Here is a 21,796-nt window from a genome sequence, read left to right as displayed (position 1 = left end):
TTATAGTATAAAAAGTGCACAACTAAATAACAAAATGGGCGTGAATACTATCAGAATTTTGCTGGAGGAGAGAGGAGGGTGGCGTGTCTCGCAGTTGTAGCATGGAGATTGCCATTAAATTGCAACAGTGCACAATTGTGACAGTTGGAGGGGAATGCAGCAAGCTGATACAATGCAAGATGGCAGTCAGCGAAGGCATGGTGATTCTGTGATCCTGTGCTTGCAGTGAGGACCCACTGTCCAGGGACTGGGGGAGGGGTGGGGGGAGGCGATGATGTCAGAAAATCAGGGCTACAGTGTAGTAGCCCTGTGTCTGAGGTGGGCTCTCCCTCTGGGAGAATGCCTCGCGGAATCCCCCTCTACAGAGCCAAGTTCTGAAAAGTGAAGCTTGCCCTTATGGTCAAGGATGCCGCGAGGTTCCCCTAGATCGAATGTGCCATAGATGGAAGACTATGAGGAGATGGATCAGAAGACAATGCAAGGCTCTGCCCTAATTTTATTTTTTAGTTTCGATGTTCTCTACAGCCTCTAATTATAGGTTTAATTCCTGGAAAAAAGTCTAATTTTGGCTTCTGCGTAAACATCAACACGTGACAAAAAAACTCAGCAAAATAGTGTATGGGGTTCAACACATTAAATAACTGAATAATGGGTATATTTAAAAAAACATCTGTTGGACAATTCTTTACGAAACCTTAATATTAAATTGGACAAATAATAAAAGGTAAATCAAATGGAAAACTCTGATTAGGAAACAGTATCTAATGAAATTAAAGAATTACACAAAAATCTAATCATTATCTTTACTGATAAAATGATCGGAAGAGTTTAAGTTAAACTAACCACTGCAGCTTGTTTAAATCTATTTAGTGACGCGTCTGTATATGAATCCAATTTCAGGTGCAAAACTTTAAGATCCTCCTCATGTTTCTTTGCAATTTCTTCTTGGTCCTGTTAAATATGAAAAAAAACCAAGATTACTTATGTGTTCTGGCATTTGGCTCTCTGATAATTTGGGTTTGGCAAATCAACGCAGGACTTCTGAATATTTCCAGCTAGGGTCTTTCCTACTTATCTAAAAGACCATAGAAGTATAGAACAGAGAAGGAGACTATTCAGCCCATTGCTTTTTTTTTTTGCCAGGGCAATCCAAAACTAACCCCACTACCCTGTTCTCTCCTCACAGCCCCGTGTCATCCTCCACTTCAAACCAATGTTCCCTCTAATTTTTTTTTGGGCTGCGCAGCCCATTCAAAAATCCACGCATGCGCGGTTTCTGCATTTAAAAGCTGGTGAGCCGGCTGCGCAGGAGTTCCAGAGCCATGTGCGGCCGCGCAGCTTAAAGGGAACATTGCTTCAAATGTTTAACCACTTTTTCCCTTAAAAAGGTGCAATGATCTCGGCTTCAACTCCTCCCTATTGCAAATCATTCCACGCTCTATGTAAAGAAATGTTTCCTAACATCTCTACTCCCTCTCAGTGACAATTTTAAATTCATGATTCTTTCTCACTGACTCCCCAACCAGATTTTCCTGTTCACCCTTTCAAAATCATTCATTATTTTAAAAACCTCACTGCTCCAGTGGAAATAATCCCAGTATCTCACCTCTCCTGATAACTATAGACCCAGACGTCTTTCGAATTCTTGATAATAATTGAATGCCACATATCAGGCTACATATCTGTCTTTCGGATGAGACGTTAAACCGAGGCCCCATCTGCCCACATAGGTGGACGTAAAAGATCTCACGGCACTATTTCGAAGACGACCTGGGGAGTTCTCCCTGGTGTCCTGCGCAACAGTTAGCGCTCAACCAACTAAAACAGACGATCTGGTCATCATCACATTGCTGTTTGTGGGAATTTGCTGTGTGCAAATTGGCTGCCGCTTTTCCTACATTACAACAGTGACTACACTTCAAAAAGTACTTCATTGGCTGTAAAGCGCGTTGGGACGTCCAGTGGTCGTGAAAGGCGCTATAAAAATGCAAGTTCTTTCCTTCTTACAACAATGTAATTTGACTGACCTGGTGAGCTCTCGTCAGCAAGTGTTGGTACTTTTGGAGGACCTCCTCCTTCTGGTCTAGCCTGGCCTGCAGGTTAGCGATCGTCTGATGAGCTACTTTCAGGCCCTTCCTGCTTTCCACATCATCCTCCGTCTTAGTACTGAGGTTCGCCATCAGCTTTTCGCGCTCCGCTGTAGCAGGCAATCGGAGTCTCAACTCATTTATAACTTGGTCTCGGGACAGCACATTCTGTTCGGCCTTCCACAAAGATGCTTCCTTCTCTCTAAGTTTCTTTAAGAGGAGAAAAGTTGTGCTTATGATTTCAAAGTCTGTTCAATATAGTACAATTTAAGATCTGTTAAACGAAGTATAAAAAATGTTCCAAAAATGGATTCCAACAGAATCGATTCCAAACTCTAATACATTGCTTCAGTTTGGAAGTTTGCATGACTATTAAAAAACAAAAATAGCAGAATCCACTGATTACATGCTGAGGTTTTCCAATGCTGGGGACTTATTACAGGTCAGAGTTCCTTCTCTCGGTGTGCATTCCTACACCAATTTCTAATTTACTTTGTATTTTTTACTACGTCTCTCTATCCTATGCATCATACCCAGCTAAAAGGGCAAACATATAGGCAGACCGCTCCCAAAAGCACTTTGTGGCTGAATTCAAATCTCACATCCTAACCATCACTAGCAGCACATTCTTCCAATTCTGAGACAATGACCACCTCTACCCGACCTCAACCTCACCACCGTCGATTCCTTTATTCATGGTTTCATTACCTCAAGACTTGGCCTTTCAAATTCCCTCCTTATCAACCTCCTAAGCTCCAACCTGCATAAACTCCAACTTGTGCAAAACTCCACCACTCACATCCTGTCCCACGTTAAGTGCCACTCATCCATAAACCCCATCCTCACTGACATCCACTGATTCCCCGTCTCCCAACACAGGAAATTCAAAATGTATGTCTTTGCGTGGCCCCTTTAACGGCTGTGTGGCCCATTCAAATTTCCGCATATGCGCGTTTTGTCCATTCCAAAGCTGGAGACCAGCCTGTGCGGGACCTCCAGAGTGCAGCTTAATGGGAACATTGCTCACCCCCACCTCTCTCGGCTCCTCCATTATCTCTAGATTATCACACCGCTTACAACATCCAGTACTGGATGAGCAGAAATTTCCTCCAACTAAATATTGAGAAGACCGAAGCCAGCGACACCCACACCCAGGAACGATTAAAAAAAATTTATCTCCCTAAACCTCTCCGCCTCTCTGTCTTCCTTTAAGACACTCCTTAAAACCTACCTCTTTGACCAAGCCATCTGCCCTAATATTTTCTTATGTGGCCCAGTGTCAAATTTAGTTCGATAACACTCCTGTGAAGCACCTTGGGACGTTTTACTACATTAAAAGCGCTGTATAAATACAAGTTGTTGTTGTTGAAGTTGTAAAGGACTTCTCAACACTTACCTTTTCAGTCATGTTTTTGGCCAATTCTCCTATGACTACTCAACACCTTCTCTCATATTTAAAGTTTTATGTTTTGGGAGTTTATTGCCTTAAAGACGCTAAACAATTGCAACTTGTTATAGCTTGACATTAGAAGATGTGGAAGAGTGCCATGGGCTGACCTACCTTCTAATTCTCCTTGCATGTTTCCAGTCTACGTTCCTTGTCTTTCCAAGACAGCAATCAAGGACTCAAGAACCATACGAGCATATGAAAATGACGGGCAGGAAAAGACCGGCTGCTCCATCAAGCCTGCCCCACACTACCATGGGTTGAGCCACAAGCACAAACCCACATCGTACCACTCCATGGCACAGCACATTAGTGTTTCCAAACCACCGCACCCCAAGGCTGCAACTCACTATTATTTTATATAAAAGATCAGCGAATTGAGCAATAATTTATCGACATATTTTAAATGATGAACTATAAATTTGAAGCTTTTCCTTTACCTCTTCTAGAGTCCTGCAGGCTGTTTGGGTTTCGAGAATTGTGCGGACATGCTCTCTGATCTTTTGCAAAGCCACGTTCAGCTGCTGTGGAAGTGGCTTGCTGGGGTCCGGGATGGAACCAGTAGCTTCTTCGAACTGCAGGGAATGGTATATGGATGAGCACAGCAAACTACAAATGTTTGCAAGTGTTACAGACACATTTCACCATATTAGAAGCAGCCATGAAGAGGATAATTCTCAGATGCTCCTTTCCCATTAGAAAAAGACACAACATAAGTTAAGCTAAATCTTTAGAAAAGAAAGAAAATACTTTGGCATGCTTATTTCATGGGGAACTGGATGGCATAGTAGGTTTGGCACTGCCCTATATGTTCAAAATTATGAAAGGTTTTGATAGAGTAAATAGGAGGAAGTGTTTCCACTGGCAGGAGGGTCAGTAACCAGAGGACACAGATTTAAGGTCATTGGCAAAAGAACCAGAGGGGAGATGAGGAGAATTTTTTTTTTTTTTAATGCAGAGAGGTGTTATGATCTGGAATGCACTACTTGAGAGGGTGGTGGAAGCAGATTCAAAAGTAACTTTCAAAAGGGAATTCGATATATACTTGAAAAGGAAACATTTGCAGGGCTATGGGGAAAGAGTAGGGGGCATGTGAGACTAATTGGATAGCTCTTTCAAAGAGCTGGCCGGGCACGATGGGCTGAATGGCCTCCTGTGCTGTATGATTTACCCTGGGTAATGTGACTAGAAGCTATGTAAAGCTGCTATCCTCTCACTTAGAGTAAGTTGATGCGATTAGTTGAAAAAGTCATTGTGATTTGTAACACATCTTAAGTTTGACATGCATTAGCTATAAGACAAAGAACACGTCCACCTTTTGAGCCGCACTCAGTACTTCACGATGTTGATGCTCGTACGTATCCAACTGATGTTGCAGCTCTAACTCCCGGTGATCCCAGGCCATCTGCCGCTCTTCATGGAACTGTTGGGAAAATGTGGAATTGGGTAAAGAAAGCGAGTGGTCAATCTATGGAACAGACTCCCTATGGAGATGGTGGAAGCAGCTGGTATTGAATCGTTCAAATGCAAATTAGATAGATTTCTTTCAAAAAATAACATTTTGTGATACAGTATATGAGTAATTTGAGACATGACGTGTGGTGAGTGTAGCGAGCTCGGGAGGAACAGGTGACTTTGGACCTGTGGTTCCCAAAGCTCTCCACCACTGGGGGTTTTCCTTGCCTCATGTCTGGGTCTGTTGTAGACTAATTGATAGAGATTGATTGCTGTGATTGGTCAACAACTCCATTATCGTATCGTGTGACTACCAGGATACAGAAGGTGAACTAGACGGACCTGGGTCTTTTGTGGTCTAGCAATTCCAATATTTGTCACAGGCTGATGATAGTCACCTTGTTTTGTTGAACCGTCTCTTCCTCCAGGTTGTTGATGGTGCGTTCTTGTTCAGTTATTATATTATTTAAGTATTTTATTTCTTCCTTTTGCTTGTTTATACATCGATTCATTTTGAGATCTTGGAGGCGGAGTTCTTCCATCTTCTTGTGCCATTCAGTTACCTATTGAAGAGAAAGTGAATGCAATGGCACAGAAACATTACAATAACTGAAATGGGAAAGAACAAATAACAAACCAACAATTTGAAAACACCATCGTCTAAAATGGAATGCCTATAAATTGTCAGCCAATTTGTAAAATCTAGAAACTTTCAAGCAAATTAAATATGCTAACAAGTACAACTGAATTTACTCAATTATCTGTAACTACAATCTGCGCAACCTCCTGTCCATAAAACCTTACTTTCTGCTGTCAGGTTTTTGTTGCACTGTTTCAACTTTTTCCTTTATAAATTTGTATGTCCATATTTAGAATGGAAACTGCCCATGTAAACTTGTCACGCTGTAATTACACTTTCCCACCACTGATGGCACTGTGGTGCCTTAGTTTTGCATCTCCCAGCACTTCAGTCTGCACTGCAGAGAAACCTCTATGCTCCAATCAATTCCACTTCACTGCTGTCAAAATTGCTGCAAGTTTTGTATCGGCCTATAAATAATATCCAATTACAATATGGAACAAAATAAACAACAGAATGTATGACTTTAAAATTATCCCCTGCTCTCTAACCCACTTCACCTGAAGTCTACACTTGGTTCTGACTCCCTATGTATTATAGTACGGAAGATTGACCATATATTAAAAGCTGTATAAAGTGACACCACTTCTCGGCCAGAATGGCGATGATTGGTAATTCCCCCGTCAATCACGCCAGGAGACTGCACTGCTGTTAGTGACTGGGACTGATTTTACGCACATAATTTGTATTAAGTAACTATTATCCATTCACTGCATTTTGCTCGAGAAATAACCCTGCTTTTATCGGGAGACTTTGCTGTAGTTTCAGTCATGAGTTCCGTTTGCTGTAGTCCATAGAGGCTCTTTTTAAATAGATTCTCTTTGCTGTAAAATAGACGGTTTGCTGCAAGTCCTGTTATAAGTCCCACCCCGCCTCACAGTAGTATCAATACTCACTTTGTATATTAATAGTCTTGCACCTAGTGTGCACACTTCCTGGAAGTGTCACAATTACTTCCAGTCACGCTTCAACATATACACTGATGCCCCATGACCAATGCCATAGGAGGTCTGTTAGTTCATTATAATTATCAAGGAACAACAATCATCAATTTTCTAGCCAGGTTATTCGGATCATTAGGTTTTAAAACTTTCCAACCTTTTGTGCTCCTTTTGCATCCCTTAATGCTCCCATCAATTCCTCTAGTCCCTTCAGCTTCAGTTGCAGTTCCAATGCCTTGTCCTCTGCCGCTCCCCTCTCCTCTTGGGCAAGTTTAACGTCCTGCATGATCTTCAGTTTGTCGTTCTGCAGCTGTACCATAGTCTTTGAGAACTTCTCCTGCTGTGCGAGAGGCAGGGCCCCACTGAACTGCCTGCGTAAGGACTGAATGGTTTGCCGCAGGTGCTTGGCCTTGTTTCTGCCTTCCAGCCGGGCGTAGAAGAGGGCCTGCTCCCTCTCGTCCAGTTTCTGCTCCAGCCGCAGGTTACAGGCCTCCATTTTTTGCAGCTTGCTTGCGAACGCCTCCAGCTTTCTGACGGCAGTGGCTTCACTCACCTGCAACGCGACAATGTGTTGGTGCAGCGTTGCAATGAGAGCTTTCTCGTCGGACTGCGCCTGAATGAGAAGATGACGACGACAAGACATTTACACAACGCACAGCCATGGCGGGCATTACAACCTGATATTTTCGGCAATTTTTAACAACTTTTTTTTGGTGGATTTGGTGCTGATTGGGTCAAAAATGTAAAATTAAAAAAGTAAATGCTGGAAAACGCTCAGCAGGTCAGGCAGCATCTGTGGAGAGAGACAGAGTTAACGCTTCAGACCTTTCATCAGAACCAGGTCATCGACTTAGACTCAATCATACAGCACAGAAAGAGGCCATTCAGCCCATCGGCCTGTGCCGGCTCTTTGAAAGAGCTCTCCAATTAGCCCCACTCCCCTGCTCTTTCCCCATAGGCCTGTAAATGTTTTCCCTTCAAATATTTATCCAATTTCCTTTTGAAAGTTACTACTGAATCTGCTTCCACCGCCCTTTCAGGCAGCACATTCCAGATCACAACAACTCGCTGCGTAAAAAAAAAATGTCCTCATGTCGCCTCTGGTTCTTTTGCCAATCACCTTAAATCTGTGTCCTCTTGTTGCCGACCCTTCTGCCATTGGAAACAGTTTCTCCTTATTTACTCTATCAAAGCCCTCTATGATTTTAAACACCAATATCAACATAGAAACATAGAAGATAGGAGCAGGAGTAGGCCATTCGGCCCTTCGAGCCTGCTCCGCCATTCAATGAGATCATGGCTGATCATTCAAATTCAGTACCCTGTCCCTGCCTTCTCCCCATATCCCTTGATCCCTTTAGCCTTAAGAAATATATCCAACTCTTTCTTGAATATATTTAATGAACTGGCCTCCACCGCCCTCTGTGGCAGAGAATTCCACAGGTTCACCACTCTCTGGGTGAAGAAATTCCTCATTTCAGTCCTAAATGTCTTACCCCTTATCCTTAGACTATGACCCCTGGTTCTGGACTCCCCGACCATCGGGAACATCCTTCCAGCATCTAGTCTGTCCAGGCCTGACAGAATTTTATAGGTTTCGATGAGATCCCCTCTCAATCTTCTAAACTCCAGTGAGTATAAGCCCAATCGACACAATCTCTCCTCATACGTCATTCCTGCCATCTCAGGTATCAGCCTGGTGAATCTTCGCTGCACTCCTTCCATGGCAAGAACGTCCTTCCTCAGATAAGGCGACAAAAACTGCACACAATACTCAAGGTGCGGTCTCACCAAGGCCCTGTACAACTGTAGCAAGACATCCTTGTTCCTGTACTCGAACCCTCTTGCTACGAAGGCCAACATACCATTTGCCTTCTTAACCGCCTGCTGCACCTGCATGTTTACCTTCAGTGACTGGTGCACAAGAACACCCAGGTCTCTTTGCACTTCCCCTTCTCCCAATCTATTGCCATTCAAATAATAATGTGCCTTCCTGTTTTTGCCACCAAAGTGGATAACCTCACATTTATCCACATTATAGTGCATTTGCCATGTTTCTGCCCAATCACCTAACCTGTCCAAATCGTACTGGATTTTCATGACATCCTCCTCGCAGCATACCCTCCCACCCAGCTTTGTGTCGTCTGCAAATTTGGAGATATTACATCCAATTCCCTCGTCCAGATCATTAATATATATTGTGAACAGCTGGGGTCCTAGGACCGATCCTTGCGGTACCCCACTAGTCACTGCCTGCCACTCGGAAAACGACCCGTTTATTCCAACTCTTTGCTTTCTGTCTGCCAACCAGTTCTTTATCCAAGTCAATACCTTGCCCCCAATCCCATGTGCCTTAATTTTGCACGCTAATCTCTTATGCGGGACCTTATCGAAAGCCTTCTGAAAGTTCAAATACACCACATCCACTGGTTCTCCCTTATCTATTTTACCAGTTACATCCTCAAAAAATTCCAGTAGATTAGTCAAGCATGATTTACCTTTTGTAAATCCATGTTGACTTTGTCCGATCCTGTCACTGCTTTCCAAGTGCTCTGCTATTACATCTTTTATAATGGACTCTAGCATTTTCCCCACTACTGATGTCAAGCTTACCGGTCTATAATTCCCCGCTTTTTCTCTGCCACCTTTTTTGAATAGTGGGGTAACATTAGCTACCCTCCAATCCATGGGTACTGTTCCAGAGTCTATCGAGTTCTGGAAGATGACCAGCAATGCATCTACTATTTCTAGGACCACATCCTTAAGTACCCTGGGATGTAGATTATCAGGCCCTGGGGATTTATCGGCCTTCAGTCCCATCAATTTTCCTAACACCATTTCCCTGCAAATACTGATTTCTTTCAGTTCCACCCTTTCATCAGACCCTATGTTCCCCGGTATTTCTGGGAGGTTATTTGTGTCCTCCTTTGTGAAGACAGAACCAAAATATGTATTTAGTTGGTCTGCCATTTCTTTGTTCCCATTATAAATTCCCCCGATTCTGATTGCAAGGGACCTACGCTTGACTTCTCTGTTCTAAGGAAAACAACTCCAGTCTCTCCACTGAGACCTGAAACGTTAACTTTGTTTCGCTCTCTCAAGATGCTGCCTGATCTTCTGATTTCCAGCATTTTCTCGGTTTTTATTTCAGATTTCCAGCATCCCCAGCATTTTGCTTAAGAACGTTAATGCTGGGGAATGGAACACTTCGGGGACCCAAGGTCAGCATCAAGCACACCTAGGCCAGATACACATGGTTACACCACGCAGAGGTAATCTTCCATCGCTATTGATAGGTGAACCGGCCAAAAAAATCAGGCAATCAAAATGCACCTGTAAATAACGATTCCTTAACATTTTTGCAAGGTGCTAACATGCTACTTGACATGTCATTTCCACATGAAAAGATTCATGAAATAATACTTGGCGGCCTGCTGGTGGCGCTGTCCAGGGAGAGTATAAATACTCGGGCATGGGCCCAGCTTGCTCAGGACATTCTTTAACAAGAACTAGTGAAGGACACAACTAGACCTCCATGTTGTAAAACAGTTGATTAAAGCTTTGTTTAAAGCTTAGACCAAGTGCCTAGTAGTTTTCCTACGTCACTACTTAAATTATACAAATTACATAAATAAACCCCGAATCATTCTGGAATGTGTACTTGTGTGTAGTTACTTGACAGAAATTGAGAAAATTCCTCATTTACCCATACTACATTTGGTAAGACTTCCAGTTGAAATGCAGAGATGACTGTGCTAAATTCTGGCTAGATTAAGAAAGGGAAAATGTATCTCTATATAGAACAATTTTTTTTCGATTTTTTTGACATAGGTCACAAATCTAACGCTGTTGATGGATAATGAATGTATTTGTTTTAATGGGAGGAGTTTGGGTATAAAATAAGGTATGCGCTTCTTGTTAAAATTTTCAGGTGAGATTGAATACATGTAGGCTAGCAGTCCATTGTTAGGTGAATTTGAAGCATAGTTTAAACACTGCTCTCTTTGTGTCTGTGCACTTATAATGTGCAAAATATAGGCCCAGAAATTCACCTCAGATAGTGGCGCAAAACGGGAGGTATTGGATTGGCTGCCTGTTATACGCAGCGCCTGATATTCAGCTGGATTGAAAAGAAAGACTTGCATTTATATAGCGCCTTTCGCGACCACAGGACATCTCAAAGCGCTTTACAGTCAATGAAGTACTTTTTTGAAGTGGAGTCGCTGTCATAATTTGGGAAACGCAGCAGCCAATTTACGCACAGCAAGCTCCCACAGACAGCGACATGATAATGACCAGATAATCGGTTTTTGTTATGTTGATTGAGGGATAAATATTGGCCCCAGGACACCGGGGAGAACTCCCCTGCTCTTCTTCGTAATAGTGCTGTGGGATCTTTTACAACCACCCGAGAGCGCAGACGGGGCCTCGGTTTAACGTCCCATCCGAAAGACAGCACCTCTGACAGTGCAGCACTCCCTCAGCACTGCACTGGAGTGTCAGCCGAGATTTATGTGGTCAAGCACGGTGGCATAGTGGTTAGCACTGTTGCCTCACAGCGCCAGGGACCCGGGTTCGAATCCGGCCTCGGGCGACTGTCTGTGTGGAGTTTGCACATTCTCCCCGTGTTTGCGTGGGTTTCCTCCGGGTGCTCTGGTTTCCTCCCACAGTCCAAAGATGTGCGGGTTAGGTTGATTGGCTATGATAAATTGACCCTTAGTGTTAGGGGGATTAAATACGTGGGGATAGGGTGGGATATGTGTTGGTGTAGGGGTTACGGGGATCGGGTGGGATATGTGTCGGTGCAGGCTCGATGGGCCGAAATGGCCTCTATCTGCACTGTGGGGTTTCTGTGAAATTCTGTGAAAAAGTCCCTGGAGTGGGACTTGAACCTACAACCTTCTGACTCCGAGGCGAGGGTGCTGCCCACTGAGCCACAGCGGATACTGTGTGAGTGCAATGGAACTGAATATCAAGCGTTGTGTATAACGGGCAGCCAATCCAATACCACCTGTTTTGTGCCACTGCCTGAAATTAATTTCCAGGCCATAAACTTTTGCAATAAAGCAACTGTTAAAAAAACAGGGCACTTCGGCAACTGACTCAAATGTTATAGTCGCGAACAAGCAATCAATCAAATGGAAACACAGGCTAACACTTGCGTCACAAAAAAAAGCCAGACCAGTCAAATAGCTGTTGTTTTTGAAGGTTTGTCATTGCAAAGTCTGAAAAGTAACTTTGGTAATGTGTTTTTCTTAATGAATAGCTTTAAAAAAAAAAATGTACAAAGTAAAATATGCTCTAACCTGGTAATCCAGCACTTGCCTCCTAAGGGCCTCGACTTCCTTCTCCCTAGATTGCTGCCGAGCTTCCAAGGCTGCAACCTGCATTTTCGCTACATCCGAAACATCTCTTAACCTGATGAATAAAAAATTTCCTTAAATGTAGTTAACGTTTCTTTATATAATATATATACACACTAGTGCAATTGAAACCTGCATTGCTCCAGACAGTTCCTTTCAGAATACACACTCCCTTCAAATGATATTAAACATAAGCAATACAGGTTAGGATAATACACGATGGGCTAGAATTTCATGGTGAGTTTAATGTCGCTCGTTGTTATTAGTGTCTAAATTGTCCAGCAATTCGCAGCGAGGGAGTGATAACCCGTGAGTTGTGAATTGCCACAAGTTGCTGGATGATTTGCGCCGCTCCACCGTTAGCCTCGCGGAAATGGCAGCTCATCCTCAACCTCCCCATGAGTTTCAAGAAATTGCTGCATTTGCGCTGCAGAATATTAGGGCTGGTACTTAACAGCATAAGGGCTCTTTTAATTATGAGATTTAACCTCTCCGGCCCAGAAAGGGAACAATTTAAACTGTGGAGTCTCACTCTTGCAGGTAGTAAATTGTTCTTAGAGAATTTTTAAAAAATCTTACTTATCATTTCTGTCTCTTTCTCTCTCTCTTAATCCAATCTTTCTTTCCCTCTCTATTTCTCTTTCTGTACCTGATTTGACTCTAATTCATCCTATTTATTTTCCGTTGTTCCCTCTCTTTCTTTCCTAATTCTTAAATCTCTTTGGTTAAGGAGACACACTGTCAGTCCCATCGTTCACCAAGGTCCCAGATGGATGGACAGAACATAACCGAACGTACAGCCAGATCTGTTAGTTTGTCCCTTTAAGGACACAAGGTCTAATTGCTGTACCTTTCTGGGGTCAATTACAGGCAAAATTGCATTGAACAGATCCTGAGGTGAATTAAAAGGTCAGAAGAAACCAGTAGGAAACCACTTTGTCTTTTAAACAGTTTTCCAGTGCTACAATCCCCGTTCCCACTGAGCTCCACATGCCCCTGACTCTGGCCTCCTGTGCATGTCCCCTCCTTTCATCCCACCATTGACGGTCGTGTCTGCCTCTGAAGCAACTTGGGGTATTTTTCTACGTTAAAGGTGCTATATGTATAGCAAGTTGTTCTGGTTGTCAACATAAAAGTAAGGTTAGAATTGCTATAACTCTTACTCTATACACTCACTTGCTGACTGTAAAATAAAGCAGCTTAACGATACCTAACGGACCTCACTTCATTAACCAGTTTGCACCGATAAAAAGAGAAAAGACTTGGGCCTAGAAATTCATTGTAGCCACTTTTGGGGCGTTAAAGTCGGGCGGCCGCTAAAGTTTGCGCCCGCCGCCAAATCGAGGCCACTTCTCCGATATTCATTAGCTTCGCCCTAAGAGTTTGCTCGAGCGCTAAAACTGGCGCTGGACGCCTCTCTTTAGGCGCTAAGCCGGAGGTGCTGAGCGAGAGCGCCCAGGCTGGGCGCAGCGCGGGTGTGGCCATCTCGTGATTGACAGCAGACACCCTGGCGCCGGCCAGCTCTTAAGGGGGAAGAGTCGACTTTGTCTGCTGCCACGCCCTGGATAGTGGAGCCCTCCAGCTAGGCCTGAACACTGCTGCTGGACCCAAATAGCGCCTGAAGCCATGCAGAGGGCCCGTGAACGAGCGCAGCACTTCTCAGAGCGTGATCTGAGTGTGCTGGTTGGTGGTGTGGAGAAGAGGCGCCATATTTTGCACCCGGACAATGGCAGGAAGGCGCCGGTCCGCGCCTACCGGACAGCCTGGAGGCATGTCGCCAGCAAGGTGTCAGCCAACAGCGAGGTCCCCAGGACCGGTGTCCAATGCCGCAAAAAGTTTAATGACCTCACGCGGATTGTCAGGGTGAATACCCTTTCCAGTGACCTCCTCATCCTTGCATGTGCACCTCACATTATGGGCAAAGGGACCTGAAAGCACTAATGGCCAGCCCTCATCCAGCAGCTATGGAACAGGCATGAACATCAATTGCACATTCTGCACTTAACACACTGGCCAAGCTATTCCACCATGGGAGGCAGTGCACACAAGATCAGGGCGACACACTGGCCAGGCTATTCCACCATGGGAGGCAGTGCACACAAGATCAGGGCGACACACTGTACTTAGAGGCCGTCCTTTCTCTTGCAGGCCAAGCTGGCTAATAATCGGAAGAGCCGGACTGCGACCGGGGGAGGCCGACCCCAGATCCAGCCGCTCACCGAGCTGCAACATCGCGTGGAGCGCATCATGGGTGGCCGGGTGATTGGCCCCGTTGCATGTGGAGATGCCGACCCTGTTCTGGGCACCAATGGTAAGGACATCAACGTTTGGACCGCTCTCGTCCCACTTGCGCATCAGATCTATATCCTTTGCCACTGTCCGACCAATGCGCTGAATGCCACCACTCATGCATCCCTCGCTGACGCCCTCTCCTCACTCTAAAGCTACTCTTGTGCCTTCCAGCTTTCAGATGGTGAGGAGGAGGTCCCTGAACTTGCCAGTGACAGCCCCTCAGAGGAGGAGGAGGAGCAAGAGGAAGGCGGCCCATCAGGGGAACCCTCAGCCGTGGCAACCCATGCCAATGTAGGGGATACGTCTTCCCTGGAGGGGAGCGTCGCGGAAGTGTCGGAGGGGAGGGGAGCTCATGGGACCTGCGGCCTGCAGAAACGCGGGAGGGGGGTGCCAGCTCGGCGGCCTTCTCCCCAGAGGGGGGGAAGGGTCGGAGGGGAGTCCAATTGCTGTGCCCAGCGGCGTCCAGCAACGCAGGAAGGGTCGGCCAGCTCGGCGGCCTTCTCCCCAGAGGGAGAGTCCGGCCTCCAGTCCGGAGATGGTCTTCGCCGAGGAGATGGAGCGCCTCGAGGACTTGTCCGCGGACTCGGAGCGCCGGCACACGGAGCTCATGGGGGTAGTGGCACGGTTGCCTGAGGCCATCGAGTCCCTCTCTCGGAGTGTCACCGACGTCGGGGCCTCACAGGCCATCAGTTTGGCGGAATTCGGGGCAGAGCAGGCAGCGAGTCGGGCGGCATTCGGGGCAGCTCAGGCAGCGAGTGGGCAGCTGATCAGTGGTGCCGTGCAGTCACTGGGTGCTCTGATGAGGTCACTGAACTGGTCAACACGGGCACTCACTGCTGCCACACTCGCTGTGTCAGCCAGGCATCGCCAGGGCATCCGGCGCGCTGCAGCAGCACAGCGGTCTGTCCCTCGGCAGATTGGTGCGCATGCTGCAGTGCTGGCCTGGGCGAGTGCCAGTGTCTCAGGCGACCAGCGAGCGCCTGCCATCCGCCAGCTTGCCCCCATTCCTCCAGCCGCCACTGCCACTCCCCCAGTGGAGCTGCCAGGAGCTGCTGCAGCGACTGATGCTGGCCAGCCACAGCTGCAGCATTCAGCAGCCGCCCGCTCGACGGCCAGACCTCGACTAGGCCGACCCCCAAGGGCATCTGCCGTCACGACATGTGCCCCTCTGGAGCCTGCCCCCAGCCTTGCAGCAGCCAATGGCCTTACTTTGAGGAGGAGCAGCAGGGCGGGCAGGGGCCACACAAAGATGGCCAAGGCATCGCCCTAGCGGGCCAAAAAGTCGAATGTGTGGCCAGTTGTGTTTGTTTTTTGAGGCCGAGAATTGGATGTTTGTTTTTTGAAGGCCGAGGATGTGATGTTTGTATTTTACGAAGTCCGAGGATGACGGCCATTTTAGTTGCACTGTTTTGTTAATCCTCTCCAGGTTGTGGGAGCGAGTAATGTGTTTGAGTGTTTTTTGGGGGTTTCGTCTGTTTTTGGTTTTCATGTGGGAAGGGCCCTGAGTTTGTACAATAAAGCATTTTATTTATTAACATTGTCCATGTTTGATCTTTGAAGTGTTTGTTGCCTTAACCGGCTGAGGGCTTGCGGAGCGGCTGCAATCATGTTCTTTCATTGGCACAAGCCATTCCCTGACAGGGGGCCTAGAAGTGACGTTCAATAAGCCGCCGACGGGCGGCCCTTGGACCTTGTGCCTCCCTCCTGGGCTGGTACTCCTCGTCCTCCTCCTCCTCCTGAGGTGGGGGTCCAACGTGAGGTGGCAGTGCCCGAGTCCTGCGGATAGCCAGGTTGTGCAGCATGCAGCAAACGACGACGAATTGGGAGACTCGCTCCTGCGAATACTGGAGGGCTCCCCCGGAGCGATCGAGACAGCGGAACCGTTGCTTGAGGACACCGATTGTTTGTTCTATGATGTTCCTAGTCGCTTGATGGCTCTCGTTGTATGCCTCTTCAGCAGGGGTCGTGGGCGCGCGGAGCGGGGTCATGAGCCAGGTACACAAAGGATAGCCTTTGTCCCCGATAAGCCATCCTCTTGGGGGAGGCTGTGCCTGGAACATGTCAGCCACAGTTGTCTGTCGCAGGATGAAGGCATCGTGGCTGCTGCCTGGAAAGCGGGCATTGACAGCTAGGATGCGCTGCCTGTGGTCACACACCAGCTGTAGGTTGAGGGAATGGTAGCCCTTCCGGTTGCGGTAATCCTCGGCATGCTCCAGAGGTGCCCGCAAAGCCACATGCGTGCAGTCAATGGCGCCCTGCACCATGGGGAAGCCCGCTATTCTTGCAAATCCCACTGCACGCTGCTGCTGCTTGTCCAGGGTCATGGGGAAGGAGATGAATTGATGTCTCCTTCTGAAAAGGGCTTCGGTCACCTGGCGGATGCAGCAATGCACGGCGAACTGGGAGATGTTAGCGATGTCCCCAGCAGCGGATTGGAAGGAGCCGGTGGCATAGAAGTTGATAGTGCAATGTGATAATGACCAGATAATTTGTTTTAGTGATGTTGATTGAGGGATAAATATTGGCCAGGACACCTGGGAGAACTCCCCTGCTCTTCTTCGAAATAGTGGCCGTGGGATCATTTACCTGAGAGAGCAGACGGGGCCTCGGTTTAACGTCTCATCCGAAAGACGGCACCTTCGACAGTGTAGCACTCCCTCAGTACTGCATTGGAGTGTCAACATAAATTTTTGTGCTCAAGTCTCTGGAGTGGGATTTGAACCTACAACCTTCTGACTCAGGTGAGAGTGCTACCCACTGAGCCACAGCTGACACTGACTACTTATCGGACCTCATTTATCACCGATGGCACATATTGGGAAACTGTGCACACCCCCCCAAGCCTTTGGAAGTTGATTCTTGCCATACTGTGGAAGTATTTTGTTTATTTTTATGCAGTCAATATATTGCATGGGTCAGTGTTGGCAGATATACTTATTGGGGGAGCACTGTATGGGCTGACGGTGGAGCACTGTTTGGGCAGAGTGTTAAAGTTCCAGTTTTATGAGTCTGCTTGCTTTTACGGCTCTCCATATGGCCACCCTGGGTGAGCATGGGACTGGTCAATGGGTCGATGCTTGCAGCTGAATCTTTAAATTTTATTTTTCATTTCTTTTATTCATATATAAAAAAGTGTCCTAATAAGCGTGGCTCTATTTTGTTGACATTTAGGGGGAGAAATTGGGTGAGTAGCGCCACCTGTTAGCGCCTAAAGAGGCAGTCAGTGGCTGTAGCGCCACTGGCTGTGTCTCCAGCGATATTCAGTAGGGGCGCTAATGGTGGCGATAGGCATTTGCGCTGCGCCGCCACCGATGACGTCATCGGTGTGCGCAACGCCCCATTCGTGCCCCGTTCGCGATATTTGGTAGCGAACGCCGCAGTTGCGCCGCTCGCTACCCGCGCCCGGTTCACGGGGCCTTACTGTGCCGGTAGCGGCACAAGTTAAGGTGGAGGTGCGGGGCGGCCGCCTGCCAGCAACTCCGTCCCCGGCCTCCTAACCACCGCCCCCCCCCGCGGCATTGCCGGCTGTTTCCCGAGAGCCCGGCACTTCTCCTTGGTGCCGGGCTCATTTGCCGGCACTCGCGATCGGGGCTCGCGCTGTTGCAGGCACCTCCCCCTTAACAGTGGGAGGAAGGCCTGCAGTACCGCAGCGTGTGGTGCTGCGGCACGTTGCGCTGCGATAATCAGTTTCAGCGCCCTAAGAGGGATGCGGAGCACCTCGAGCCTCGCCCCGTGTCCCTCGAGGGGCAATGAAACTGAATATCTGGCGATCGGTATCACTCCGATCGCTGCGCTAAATCCTGCGCTCCGCCGACTTTTGCGCCACTTTGGCGCCCCAACCCAATTTCTAGGCCTTAGTCTGGTGGTTTTCCAACTGGTGCCAATTCCTCAATTTCAGGGATAAAACTTGAAAGAGAAGAAAACATAGACTAGGTTTGCATTCCTTTGAATATAGGAGATTAAGGGGTGATCTAATTGAGGTGTTTTAAATCATTAAAGGAGTTATTAGGGTAGATAGAAACGATTTCCTCCGGTGGGGGAGTCCAGGACAAGGGGGCATGACCTTAAAATTAGAGTTAGGCCGTTTAGGATTGATGTCAGGAAGCACTTCTTCACACAAAGGGGCATAGTCTCAGGATAAGGGGTTTGCCATTTAAGACTGAGATGAGGAGGAATCTTTGGAAAGGGCTGTGGATGGTGAGTCATTGAGTATATTCAAGGCTGAAATTGATAGATTTTTGGACTCTAGGGGAATCAAGGGATATGGGGGTCCGGCGGGAAAGTGGAGTTGACGTCGAAGATCAGCCGTGATCTTATTGAATGGCGGAGCAGGCTCGAGGGGCGTATGGCCTACTCCTGCTCCTAATTCTTATGTTCCTACAAAGGGTAGTGAAAATCTGAAATTCTCTCCCCCAAAATGCTGTTGAGGCTGGGGGTCAATTGAAAAACTGAGATTGGTATATTTCTGTTAGGCAAGGTTTTTTTTTCTTTATTCATTCCTGGGATGTGGGCATCGCTGACAAGGCCAGCATTTATTGCCCATCCCTAACTGCCCTTGAGAAGGTGGTGGTGAGCCGCCTTCTTGAACCACTGCAGTTCTTGGGGGGGGGGGGGGGGGGGGGGGATTTCCAGGGTTATGACCCAGCAATGATGAAGGAACTTAGCCTTTGCTGTATCCAGTGTGCTCAGCCGTTTCTTGATATCATGTGGAGTGAATCGAATTGGCAGAAGACTGGCTTCTGTGATGGTGGGGACCTCAGGAGGAGGCACTTCTGGCTGAAGATGGTTGCAAACGCTTCAGCCTTGTCTTTTGCACTCGCGTGCTCAGTTCCGCCATTGTTGTGGATCGAGATATTCATGGAGCCTCCTCCTCCTCCAGTTAGTTGTTTAAGTGCCCAGCACCATTCACGACTGAATGTGGCAGGACTGCAGAGCATTGATCTGATCCGTTGATTGTGAGATCACTTAGCTGTGTCTATAGCATGCTGTTTCCGCTGTTTAGCATACATGTCGTCCTGTGTTGCAGTTTCCCCAGGTTGGCACCTCATTTTTAGGTATGCCTGGTGCTGCTCCTGGCAATAAGGGGTATGGAACCAAGGTGGGTGAATGGAGTTAAGATACAGATCAGCAATGAAGTAATTGAATGGGGGAATAGGCTCAAGGGGTTGAATGGCTTACTCCGGTTCCTATGACTGGGTAGTTTTGGAAACAGAATACAATTGCAAATTAAGAAAAACTGTAATGACTATCTGATCTAATCTAATCCACTCCTGTGGAGAAGCCTGAAGATTTTGTCACAGTTCAGCAGCTAGAGATTGAATGAGGGTCCCAGGAGAAACTGGCTGGCAGAATGCTTTCAAGTGTTGCTGTTGTATCATTACAACGTCACGGTGATATTTTAGACGTGTGCTGACTGCAAGTCTCCCCAGAACCATCCCAGCAAGGTACATGGAAGATGTTTAAAAGAAAAATGATCCATTAGAGAAAGATACCAAAATGGAGTAGCAGACTGGGGAATTGAGAGAGGAAGTGTGTCGAAAAACAGTTCATCCACACTTCTTGCAAACCAAAAATCAAAAACCATAATACAGTAATGAACAAAATGACAATTTGCAGCTAAAATGTCAAATTCATTTCTGTACACGGTTAACTTACTTGGACACCTCAACTTTTAATTCAGATTCATTTTTCTCCAGCTCTGTGATGCGTCGCCTGTCTGCGTCACTCACTGCTTTGCTTATACCGCTTGCCAGCTCATCTCTCAGGTTCTGTTCAACCTTCTGGGCTTCCAGGTTTATTTTGGTTACCTGGAAATGAGCGGGAGAGAATAATGTGTTTTAAATGTTAATAAAAAAAACAATTGAAATATTGCAAAATGGACTCATGGATAAAAATACACGCATTCAGCTTATAACCCAGGCTCTGAATGGAAAGATTAATATATAAAGTCTCAGGAACGTGATCCACAACTGTGAAACCTGGAATGAAACACACATCTCCCAATGAGGTTGCAATACCACAGAATGAATTCCACATCTTGATTATAGGAAAGAAAAGGACTTGCACTGATGTAGCTCAGGACGTCCCAAAGCATTTTGCAGCCAATTAAGTACTTTTTGAAATGTACTCACTGTTGTAATGTAGGGAAAATGTTGCAGCCATTTTGTGTACAGCATAGAAACATAGAAGATAGGAGCAGAAGTAGGCCATTCGGCCCCTCGAGCCTGCTCCGCCATTCAATGCGATCATGGCTGATCATCCAAACTCAGTACCCCGTACCTGCCTTCTCCCCATATCCCTTGATCACTTTAGCCTTAAGAAATATAACTAACTCCTTCTTGAATATATTTAATGAATTGGCCTCAACTGCCTTCTGTGGTAGAGAATTCCACAGGTTCACCACTCTCTGGGTGAAGAAATTCCTCCTAATCTCAGTCCTAAATGGCTTACTCCTTATCCTTAGACTGTGACCCCTGGTTCGGGACTCCCCGCCATCGGGAACATCCTTCCTGCATCTAGTCTGTCTAGTCCTGTTAGAATTTTATAAGTTTCAATGAGATCCCCTCTCATTCTTCTAAACTCCAGCGAGTATAAGCCCAATCGACCCAATCTCTCCTCATACGTCATTCCTGCCATCCCAGGTATCAGTCTGGTGAATCTTCGCTGCACTCTCTCCATGGCAAGAACGTCCTTCCTCAGATAAGGCAACCAAAACTGCACACAATACTCAAGGTGTGGTCTCACCAAGGCCCTGTACAACTGCAGCAAGACATCCTTGTTCCTGTACTCGAACCCTCTCGCTACGAAGGCCAACATACCATTTGCCTTCTTAACCGCCTGCTGCACCTGCATGCTTACCTTCAGCGACTGGTGCACAAGGACACCCAGGTCTCGTTGCACTTCCCCTTCTCCCAATCTATTGCCGTTCAGATAATAATCTGCCTTCCTGTTTTTGCCACCAAAGTGGATAACCTCGCATTTATCCACATTATACTGCATCTGCCATAGTCCCACAAACAGCAATGAGATACATGACCAGATAATCTGTTGTAGAGATGTTGGTTCAGGGATAAATATCAGGGGAGAACTCCCCTGTTCTGCTTTGAACAGTGCCTTTAGATCTTTTACGTCCACCTGAGAGGGCAGACGGGCCTCATTTTAACTGCACCTATGTCAGTGCAGCACTCCCTCAGTACTGCACTGAAGTGTGAGCCTGGGTTATGTGCTCAAGTCTCTGGAGTGGGGTTTCGAGGCGAGAGTGCTACCACTGAGCCAAAGGTGATTATGCTATGAAAGTAGGTGCCAAGTGGAAACCAGACAATTTCCTACACAGTAAGGGTTGAACTCAGAGGGCTCGATCCCCTTCATTGCTTTTGCAACCTCCTAGTCTTTGGTTCAAGAGCAGCAAAGCCAATGGTTGGAAGCAAATGTTCTTTTCAACTGAGCAATGTTGTGGGGCACATGGAGTTCGAATGTGAAGGGCAGGAGCGTAAAAAAAATCTGCAGAATGTCACACCTCGAAGGTAGCTGGCACACCATACAACATCACAACTCAAAAGTATCTGTAGGGC

At 46.8% G+C, this 21,796-nt stretch overlaps 1 protein-coding gene across 11 annotated transcripts in view; it reads right to left on the bottom strand.

Moving 5' to 3' along the window:
- cep290 (centrosomal protein 290) overlaps positions 1 to 21,796 on the bottom strand; it is a 148,575-nt gene that overhangs the window by 50,055 nt on the left and 76,724 nt on the right. For all 11 annotated transcript variants that reach the window (XR_015081455.1, XR_015081456.1, XM_086009500.1 and 8 more), the window contains 8 exons: positions 19,881 to 20,032; positions 11,877 to 11,988; positions 6,728 to 7,183; positions 5,388 to 5,552; positions 4,850 to 4,957; positions 3,975 to 4,109; positions 2,028 to 2,297; positions 844 to 951 (listed from right to left, as the gene is read on the bottom strand). Coding sequence is in view for 9 of the 11 variants with exons in the window: in XM_086009500.1 (XP_085865626.1) it covers positions 844 to 951; positions 2,028 to 2,297; positions 3,975 to 4,109; positions 4,850 to 4,957; positions 5,388 to 5,552; positions 6,728 to 7,183; positions 11,877 to 11,988; positions 19,881 to 20,032 (1,506 nt within the window). In the remaining 2 variants the exon portion in view is untranslated. The remainder of the gene's footprint in view (positions 1 to 843; positions 952 to 2,027; positions 2,298 to 3,974; positions 4,110 to 4,849; positions 4,958 to 5,387; positions 5,553 to 6,727; positions 7,184 to 11,876; positions 11,989 to 19,880; positions 20,033 to 21,796) is intronic.

This window comes from Somniosus microcephalus, chromosome 16 (genome assembly GCF_052327205.1).
Source record: "Somniosus microcephalus isolate GS21.2 chromosome 16, FLI_Smic_1.0, whole genome shotgun sequence".
NCBI classification, from domain to species: Eukaryota; Metazoa; Chordata; class Chondrichthyes; order Squaliformes; family Somniosidae; genus Somniosus; species Somniosus microcephalus.
The sequence above is the reverse complement of the archived record's forward strand: the minus strand, read 5'-3'. Positions and strand labels throughout refer to the sequence as shown.